General features: G+C 47.9%; 1 protein-coding gene across 1 annotated transcript in view; it reads right to left on the reverse strand.

The window, feature by feature from the left end:
- Positions 1 to 9,541, reverse strand: part of TCAF2 (TRPM8 channel associated factor 2) — a 15,848-nt gene extending 6,307 nt beyond the window's left edge. The window contains exons 1-4 of the mRNA XM_010172712.1: positions 8,928 to 9,541; positions 4,700 to 5,670; positions 2,235 to 2,329; positions 492 to 705 (exon numbers count right to left, since the gene is read on the reverse strand). Coding sequence (XP_010171014.1) covers positions 492 to 705; positions 2,235 to 2,329; positions 4,700 to 5,670; positions 8,928 to 9,541 — 1,894 coding nt within the window. The remainder of the gene's footprint in view (positions 1 to 491; positions 706 to 2,234; positions 2,330 to 4,699; positions 5,671 to 8,927) is intronic.
- Between the last annotated feature and the right edge of the window lie 1,000 nt (positions 9,542 to 10,541).

The raw sequence follows: 10,541 nt of genomic DNA on the forward strand, positions 1-10,541 counted from the left end.
AGAGGAGAGGAGAGGAGAGGAGAGGAGAGGAGAGGAGAGGAGAGGAGAGGAGAGGAGACTGATGGAAACGTGGGAAATTCAGCAGAGATATTTACTGCAGGGACTGGAGAAGGCTATTCGGGGGCACAGCAAAGCAGGCAGAGCACAGGTCAAGTTTTGTTGTGGCAAAGGTCAGCCAGTCTCTCTCCAACACAATGGTTTCCATTGGAAATGACAATCCCAGACTCCAAGAAATGTCGGTTTGGACAAACTCTGCCCATTTTGTGACAGCTCCCTCACCTACTTCCTATCATGTAGCAGGCACAGAGTGAATGAGTGACTTACAAAGAATCCCAGAGGACAACAAAGCAAGGACACTAAATCTGGGTATTCATAAACTCGGGCATTTCTAAGACATGCCTAAGCATGGGACCATCTTTCCTTTCAGTCACAAAGACAGCAGCATCTGTGAGCAGCACTAAGGAGAAAGGCACCAAGGTAAACAAACCTACCAAGCTTGAAGAAAGGAGCTCTGACTGCCCCTTCTACTGAGATGGGCACTTTCCCCAGGACACTCCTTGCTGGTACAACGATGTAAATGAGGCCACCCCAAAGGCAGGAAATAGTCTGTTTCTGGCAGGCAATATCACAGGTGCGTATTACCACCGGGGCCCGTTTCAGCTCTGCGGCGTGAGAGAGGTCATCCGTGTGACAGCCAATCTGCACCTGGCAAACAGAAGGGTGGGAACAGCTGGTCAAAGGGCTCCAAATGCAACCTGGCAGACTGACCACAACATGCTGGGTTCTCTGCTGCAGCGCTGTCCTTCCGGGGCACGCACACTGAAGCAGCTTCCTGACCTCAGCCTAGTTCAAGCTTTCAACCTGTGATGACCACAAGCAGCAAATACAGTGAAAAAAGCTGTTGAAGTTCAGCACTATCTCTGTCTCAGACAGTCTTACAGCTCTACTCCCATCATTATGGGAGTACTACATCCTTCACCAGCACTTCAGGGTACTACAGTGACTTCTCTCACTGCACCATACTTGCATTGATCATTCCTTCACCAGCATCAAAGTCACATCCTGTAACATACGAGTTGGAGACATGTGGTCACTGTTGGCTCTCTTCTTGGGTCCTCATACAGTAAAACAGACAGCATGTGGCTGCAGGATCAGAGAGAAACACCTGAGTCTTCTGCTCTCGTGAGACCCCACCTGCAGTGCTGCCTCCAGTTCAGGGGCCACCAACAGCAGAAGGACATGGACCTACTGGAGCCAGTGCAGAGGAGGCCACGAGGATGATGCGAGGGCTGGAGCAGCTCTGCTGTGAGGACAGACTGAGAGAGTTGGGGCTGTTCAGCCTGGAGAAGAGAAGGCTCCAGAGAGACCTTCTAGTGGCCTCCCAGTACCTGAAGGGGCTCCAGGAAGTCTGGGGAGGGACTTTGGACAAGGGCAGGGAGTGACAGAACAAGGGGTGATGGCTTGAAAGTGGCAGAGGGGAGATGGAGATGAGATGTGAGGAAGAAATTCTTTGGTGTGAGGGTGGTGAGACAGTGTCCCAGGTTGGCCAGAGAAGCTGTGGATGCCCCCTCCCTGGAAGTGTTGAAGGCCAGGTTGGATGAGGCTTTGAGCAACCTGGTCTAGTGGAAGGTGTCCCTGCTGCTGGCAGGGGGGTTGGAACTGGATGATCTTTAAGGTCCCTTCCAACCCAAACCTGTCTATGATTCTATGAGTTAACTTTGCACTTCAGCTGCAGACAGCTCACTGCAATAAATATCCAAGCAGGCGAGCATTGATCTGGTTCACAACACTCTGCAGAGAACAGGATCCCAAGTAACAAGTTTATATCTATTCTGGATAGATCTACATGAGCAATAGTGACAGCACTGTGAAAGTACCTTATGAGAGAGCTGGGGTGACAGAATGAAGTTTGGCGCATAGAAGGGCCCAAGTATTTACCTTGGGTCCAAAAATCACCTTGATCAATTCTCTTTGCACAGTAAGAAAACAAATACATCTGCCTTCAGGCAGCAGCCATACTCAATTATCCTGCCCGCACACAGAATGCAAGAGAAGAGAGTGGAAAACAAGATGAAAAATTATGAGAGTGCATTGAAAGTGCCACAGGATGGCAGCAGTAGGAAAGGACTGAAAAGGCAGCAAAACCAATGAGAAAAGCCTTCTGTGAGTTATTTTTGAGTTCTCACCCAGCAAATACATCAGTGTAAACAGAAGCCAAACTAGAGACCGCTTACCTTCAGACCCGAACCGACTGCCAGGCAAGGGAAGGTTATAACTGCTGTGTGCCCTTCAGGGAGGTAGAGTCCCGTACTCCTCCAGGCTGTCTGACCTAAAAGGTAAAAAGGCACACACAGTCCTAAACAGTCAAGCACTTCTTTGGCCTAACATTATGGATTCTGGAGACTTCAAGCTGCAATACGAGAATATTCCATCCTTTTCTTTTCCCTTGCTCTACAGTAACAGAACTGTCTCGTGTTTTACCCAATTTGTCAGAAATACAGTTTTAAATATAGGGGTAGCAGTGTGAACAAGATCATCACACCATTAGCAAACAAGCCCAAACAAGTGTGATCTTGTGATCTTGTGGACAAGATCATCACACCATTAGCAAACAAGCCCACCCACATGTAAGCTTCTGGAAGTGCCAAGCTTAAATGTGTTTACTAGTATATTTTAAAAATAAGAAGGAAAAATAAAGAAACCAAAATCCCAACACCTTCTCCACTCAGATCCTCTTACCCTACAGCCTTCATAAGAGGTGCATACTGTGGTGGTATTAAACATGGTGGAAGTTGTAATGGTCATAAAATGTTCCCTAAATAACAGACTGATAGTGACATCACACTTTTCCTTACTGACTAGTCCAGCACAAGCTGGGGCCTACATGAATTCCCATTTCTAGCTGACTGAAGTTATGAGAAAGCCTAAAAGGACTGTCCTATGCTAGGTGTAACGGTAAGATGGGTACCCCACCATACCACTACCATTCAGGATGTTGCTACACAGTCTTCCTATGGAAACGCAAGTCTCCTCCGCCTAGATCTCTGTTAGCACTCGTGATACACAGTGCAAACTGATCCATCTCCACTGTACTGATCAGGCAAAATCCACTCACTCGTCCTGACATCAACTTCACCCAAACCTATTTCAACACAAACAGCAAAAGTTCTAAAAAGAGCTCAACTGTCATAACGCTCCCAACTTACAACCTTTTGTGTCCTCCAAGAAAGGACCAGTTTTGTCAAGCAAAACCTAATCCAAGGAAACATGCAAATTAGACCAGATCATCATGTTTTTCCAATTCATCTCAGTTTTGCTGAATTTATACCAAAGGCAGTTTTGAAAGGGCATTTCTTTCTTTTTTTGTTTCTGTGAAATTATACAAATTCTGAATATTTCTGGTCAAACAAAATACTGTGTTTGATCCACTCCATTCAGTTCAGCCAACCCTAAGAATTTTTCCCTTTTGTCCTGACTCACTGGGGTTAAAACCAGTTATTCCACAACTTTTCGCTCTGCATTTCCTTTGCATTCAGACACTGCCACTCCAGAAGTCTCCATCTCATTAGAATGGTTTGCAAACAACTCCTCTCAATCATATTCCAATTAAAAAAAAAAAAAAAGGAAAAAAAAAAGCTGTCTAGGGGATAAGACCTTACTAGTGGAATTTAACCTAGAGTTTAGACATATCAGTTGTGAGCAGGAATATCAGCAAGATCGTACAGATACAAGGCCTAAGCTTAGACAAATATTCAGGGTGTAATTACTAAATACCTTGGCTTCACTGATGGTGTCAGCCCAAGAAGTTCCCACCCTGCTTCCACCTTTTATTTCCACCCCCAAAACTAGACCTTCACTCCATCACCTGTGCTGACAGAAGTTGTGAAACTGAGCTATAACTCAGGCTGAAATTATCTTGATAAAAAATGAACCTTCTGTTCCTAATTCATAGAATAGTTTGGAAAAGACCATTATGATCATCTAGTCCAACCATAAACCCAGCATTGCCAAGTTCACCACTAAACCATGTCCCCAAGTACCACATCTACACATCCTTTAAATCCCTCCAGGGATGGTGACTCCACCACTGCCCTGGGCAGCCTGTTCCAATACTTGACAACCCTTTCAGTGAAGAATATTTTCCTAATATCCAACCTAAGCCTCCCCTGGCGCAACTTAAGGCCGTTCTCTCGTCCTATCACTTGTTACCTGGGAGTAGAGACCAACACCCACCTCACTACAACCTCCTTTCAAGTAGTTGTAGAGAGCAATAAGGTCTCCCCTCAGCCTCCTCTTCCTACCGCTTTGTAGGATGGCCCCATAGACAACTGTATCAGCATAACTATGGTGACAACAACCTGCAGCACAGAGCCTGGAGTTTCTCAAGGAGGCTTTCTTGCCAAAGCCATTGTGCTGTGCAAGTGCCCTGAGGTGCCTCTCTTAGGTGGTTCTTCTGCCCTAAGTGCCTGTGCACAAAGAACAAGGAAGCAGGACTTTCACGGAGTGTTTCAGAGAGCTGAAATCAGGGCTGGCCACAAAAGGAACTTGACCAGTGCTACACAGAGTTCAGCCTCCTCACAAGCCTACAGTGAAATTGCACATCTGTCCCCACGTTCAGATACACACAGACACGTGCACAGCGAGGACGGGCACATCCAGCAACAGGATGCCTCAAGAGGAAGAGAGATACGTTCCTCACCTGGGTTTGTGCCATCGATTTCCACAGTGACGGGGAGGCCACAGACCTCAGTAGCAGATTTCTGCACTAGGGCTCCACTGTCAGTCATGGTGAGGGACAGCTCGGTCGCCATGCAGAGGAGGACTGCCTCTTTGGAGTTGCTCTTGACAGGGCAGTGCCTGCTGACCGGTGGGATCCCATTTCTCTGAAGCACCTTGGTCAGGACGCGGTGGAGTGAGGCATAGGCAGGGCAATCAAGGGCTGGGATGTGCAGAAAGGCAGCACAGTCTTGTGACAGCCTTTGCAGCCAGTCCTTCAAGGGGGACCTGAGCTCCTCATGCTCGTCTACGTGTCTGCTGAACAGAGCAAGGGCCTTTCGGAAGTGGTAGTGCTCCCCAGACCCCACAGCCGGGTGCTTAGCTGCCGGGACGCTCTGTCCCAGGATGCTCAGCCCAAAGCGGTTGAGGATTTTGTTGCCAGGATATTTTGCCACAGCAGCTTTGCCATGGTTCTGGGAAGCCCAGTACCAGGCCTGGCCTCCAACCAGCAAGCCACCTCCCTCTGCCACAAAAGCGTGAAGCCTCTCCGCCTCTCTGTCACTGTAAGAAGAGCAGCAGTAGACGCTGATGTCCCCTGTCAGCTGCGACACTTGTGCCTTCACCTCTTCCCGACAGAGGAGGCTACACAGTTTCTTCAGGCTGGCATCCACACCCACCAGCCCCTTTCTCCCAGCATCCAGCCAGCGGACAGCATTGAGCAGGAATCTGGCCAGCTTTGGGGAGAACAGGTGGCTCTCGTGGGTTGCCACCACAACACGGCCTCGGCCATAGCGTGCCGCAGCTAAGAGGCAGCAGTGCGACCTGTCCAGGCAGAGTGGGAAGGAGAGTTCACCATGCACCAGTAAGATGGAGGGTGTGCCCCCTGTCACCAAATCCAGCTCCGACACGCCACTCAGGAGAAACTCAGCATCAAGGTTGAGGTTGGCATGGTGCCTGTAAAACCAAGAGAGGTCCAAGTTAGCCCTCATCCCAGAATCCTTTCCACAAAAGGCCACCTTGTCCATCCCCACCTCTTCTTCCTTCCTCATCCTAGTAAATCACGCTGCCAGTTCTTTCATTTAAAACCAAAATCCATCAATACCTCATTTTTCCCTTTTAAAGCCTCAGGTTTTGCAGTCAAGCAAATCTGTACGAATCTCAGAACTCATTTTAAAAAAGGAGAGAAAGAAGAGGTTAAAAAGAAGTTTCTAGACTTCTGACTTTGAAGAGCAGCTTGAAAATCTAAATGCATTGCAGAAACTCAAGAATCAGACCTTTCATATCTTTTAAACTGCAGGTTTAAACTGCAAGTGACATAGGATTTGGCACATACCCTGTAACAGAAACTTTCTCTATTTACCCCATCCTAGTCATTATCAACTAGGCAAGCCCAAAAGATTTCCCTGAAGGGGCTCCAGGAAGGCTGGGGAAGGACTTTGGCCAAGGGCAGGGAGTGACAGAACAAGGGGTGATGGCTTGAAACTGGAAGAAGGGAGATGGAGATGAGATGTGAGGAAGAAATTGTTTGGTGTGAGAGTGGTGAGACACTGGCCCATGTTGCCCAGATAAGTTGTGGATGCCTCCTCCCTGGAAGTGTTGAAGGCCAGGTTGGATGAGGCTTTGAGCAACCTGGTCTAGTGGAAGGTGTCCCTGCTGATGGCAGGGGGGTTGGAACTGGATGAGCTTTAAGGTCCCTTCCAACCCAAACTAGTCTGTGATGCTATGATTCCTCCCAGCCTCTGCCACAGAAGAGAACTGAAGAAAGGACAGGTAGGCCAGGTGGGCTGAACGGACAGGCAGACACACAGCTAGACAAATTATCAGTGACTAGAAGTTGAATCAGGTCCTTAACACAGTCCTCACATTACCACTAGTTGGTCTCCATGACATAACGAGGTGATACTGTGCAATGCCCTCTTATCTCTGCTGTTTCCATATGACTCCTAGATGTCACTGTGGAGAGAGACACGGTGCATTACTCTCATTTGTTTCGCTTACATTTTCTCCTGGTTCTGCCAAACAGTTTTATCCCAATACCTGGTCAGAATCTGTTGTTATATGGCCTTTGCAGTCAACTCAGTAAGAATAAATGACACACGCCCATAGGACAGGAATTAAATCAGCAGTTCTCCTTTGGTTGTTACTTTATTGAGACCCTTTGTCACACAGAGAGTGTGCCAGGCACATGGCACAGCACCTGCCTTAGGGCACAGTCTGATTCTCTGTGGGACAAGCAAAGGCCAGCAGGAAGGCCCAGATGCACAGAGCTGTTGTGTTGCACACAAATTAGGTATCTAAATTTCTCTGTGGCTCTGGATCCAATCAAAACCACCACAAAAGCACCCTAAGCAAGGTGTAATTCACCATTAGTTACCATTTAAAGTCTTGTTAATTGCTATGTAATTTTTCTCTGCTGAATTCTCCACATCTCTCCCTCTTCCATGCACTGTGCATGAGGCAGTGGGAACATGCCCATGCACTGCAGGTGGGAACAAGAATCAACCAGCAAATTTTAATTAAGTCAATTCATTTGTTAGCTGTTTCCTGAGCACTTTGCTGAATTCAACAGCAGAGCTTTCTACTACTTTTACTGGGAGACAAATTGAGCATCCAGAGAGTACCATATCCACTTATTTGTTTGAAAAGAACAGAAATTTAATATTATATATCCACAAGGAAAAGGTTGTGAAGGAAAGACCTACAGGGAATTTTACTGTAATTGTTGCAGCTTCCACTGCAGTGAAACGAAGCTGCCACAGAGAGGAAGCACAGCAGCACTCATGTTCCTCAGATAACCCACTGTGCCTTGTGTAACTCAGTGGAAAGTGCCATGAGGCACAGCCTGGCACACCCGCCGGCAAAGGGAGGTGGAGGAAGATGGCACAGCAATGCCCAGACTCTGCTGCCTGGTCTGCTGTGCCATACAACTCACAACAGCCTTGAGTTTTACACCTGCTGCTCCAGGACCCAAGGGGCCAGGCTGGAATCCCAGCTGAACTGGGAGCACAATTTCCTGCCCACAGCCTGTGTCAGAAACTGAGAAGGGAGGTGGCACCCAGCTCATCCCCTCAGCTCTGCACCAGCCCCTGGGTTTCACCTGCAGAAGGGGAATTTCTGCAAGCAACAGGATAAACAGGTTTAGCCGCTGCCAAGCAGAGCCTGCCCAGAGGGCTGGACTGGTGCTCCATCTCCAACCTGTTTTGGAACTGTGGGAAAGTTGCCCTGAATGTACACACACCTGGGGAGAGGGAGAGAAGTTACTCATAGAATCATTTAGGTTGGAAAAGGCCTCTAAGATCATCAAGTCCAACCATCAATGACCATATGATGTAAATAATCACCATATGATGCATCAGAGGACTTTTCACTGGCAGGAATGCACCACCTCCCTGGACAGCCTGTTCCAATGCTTGACTACACTTTCAGTGAAGAAGTTTTTCCACAGATCCAATCTAAACCTCCCCTGGCAAAACTTGAGGCCATTCCCTCTTGTCCTATTGCTTGTTATTTGGGAGAAGAGACGGACCTCCACCTCTCAACACCCTCCCTTCAGGTAGTTGTAGAGAGTGAAAAGGTTTCCCCTCAGCCTCCTTTTCCCCAGTTCCCTCAGCTGCTCCTTGTTAAGACTTGTTCTCTAGACCACAGGTTCTTTAATCCAGGCCCCCTGCAGTGAGCAGGGACATCTTCAACCAGACCACGTTGCTCAGAGCCCCGTCCAACCTGACCTTGAATTTTTCCAGGGTTGGAGCATGCCCAGACCCTTTTCCAAACCAATGGTAGCCAAATTACCTGTGCACACCACATCAGTGTCATCCCCACGGTCACAGCTGTGTGTCCCCCATGGCCTGGCCAGGCACTCTGAGACGGTGTCCTCTCTCCCCATCCCAGTCCCCATGTTGCTGTGTGTTGCACTCAGGCACACTTGCTCAGGCAAGCTGCTCTGAAAGATGGCTCCCTTCAGTTCCTTCCCCTTGAATTAATTCCCCTGGCCTGGCCCAGCTGCCCTGGATGCCATCAAAGACATCATTTCTTCTAATTGTAAACAGCAGGAAGGTCCCCCTAAATTGGAAGACAACAATGGCATCCCATCCTGGCTATTAAAGAACCAGCATTTGCCATCATCCTCATCTCTCACCTCAAGAGTCTTCTATAAATACCTCACCTGCATAACCTGATCAGTTGTTTAAATACAAAGCAGTTGATATACTCACGGGACAGTTAAGGGGATCTTGGAAATTTTCTTGGCGACTTTGAAGATGCCTTTCTCCACAGCATTTCCTGTGAAGTACACACCAGCCACGCTGGTCACCTGGTTCCCAGGGAATTCAAACAGCACCTTCTCCTTGCCATGTCGACTGGCCCAGTACCATGCTTGGCCTCCAATGAGCAGCCCTCCACCCGCCTTTACAAAGCCAACCAGGTCTTTTGCTTGTGTGCTGTAGGCATCCATGCAGTAGACCCCCAGGGAAGAGCTGAGCTCTGCCCCAGCCTGCACTTTGGTGCCAACCCCGAGCAGCAGCTGGGAGAGGGAATCCAAATGAGGATGGACCCCAACCAGGGCCTCAGGGGAGGGTTTGAGCCACCTCACAGCATTTCTGAGGAACTGGGAAAACTTGGAGTCCTTCAAGATTCCCTCATGGGAAACAACCACCATCCGGCCCTTCCCAAACTGTGAAACGGCGATCAGAACCTGCTTCTTAGAGCTCACAAGCACAGGGAAGGCATCCTCTCCAACAAGTAGCAGTTCACAAGGAACAAAACCACCAGTGAAGTCCCATGGCCCAACACCATCCACTAACAGCTCATAGGTGGCAGAAGGTTTCATCTTCACGTCACTCATATCTGGTGGAGAGAAGATCAAAACGTCGCTCAGCAATAAGGCTGTAACAACACTGTGGGGTCATTTCTGGGTGGTCTCCTAGGAATTCCAAACAAATGGGAAACGTTTACTGGAAGCAACTTTGCAGACACAACTTTTTTTGTTTGGTTGGGTTTTTTTTTTGTTTGCTTGTTTGGCTTTGCCATCAAACTATTTACCATTTAAACAGAAGCAACAAATGTATCAAGATGCCAGAGGAAAAGAAAGTGTCTCTTTCAAGAAATTCTGCTATGGATCATGGAGGAGAACAAGGAAATAAAGGTATTCACTTTCCCATTAACAATTTATTTGAAGAGGGAGAGTGCCAGCAGCTCCAGGAAGTCTACTAGGAACCTGCCTCCTAGGGGTGCTTTATATGGAAATAGCCAGAAAATGAAAAGACCTTATCAACACAACACACGGCATAATTCAAACATGCAGTTCACATTTTTCTGCCTAATTAGATACATACAGAACTACACAGAGTTGCTGCAAGATGATTTTCCAAAGTTGTACTTTTCTACCTCCGTTTAGGCACTAAAAACCCTTGCTTAGTATGAGGAGGTGCTGTGAGGGGGAGAGGAGTCAGCAGAAATGATGAAGACAACCAGCTCCCCTGGGATAACTGTCAGTTTAAGTCCCACAGCACCTAGGAGAGCAGGTCTGGGCACAGGAGATTCATACCCTAGTTCCCTGATCCAAACTGCCGCATAATCTCAAGGAAATAATTTCCCTTTGTTTCACCTGTTTTCCCATCTATGAAGTAAGGAGAGTGGTACTAACCTCAATTGCCAAGCCCTCTGAGGTCTATGGGTGCTCTTTTTAGGCTTCCCCAGCTTGAAAGTTTGGCAAAATTAATCTTCTGCCGAGCTGGAACTGCTGTGACTGTGCAAACAGGAAGGTTTTGAGGCAGAGAGTATGACTCAGTGTATCGGATTTGCATGGCCAGGTTTTGGTAGCAGGGGGG

The sequence above is a fragment of the Antrostomus carolinensis genome, unplaced genomic scaffold (assembly GCF_000700745.2).
Source record: "Antrostomus carolinensis isolate BGI_N321 unplaced genomic scaffold, ASM70074v2 scaffold8400, whole genome shotgun sequence".
NCBI classification, from domain to species: Eukaryota; Metazoa; Chordata; class Aves; order Caprimulgiformes; family Caprimulgidae; genus Antrostomus; species Antrostomus carolinensis.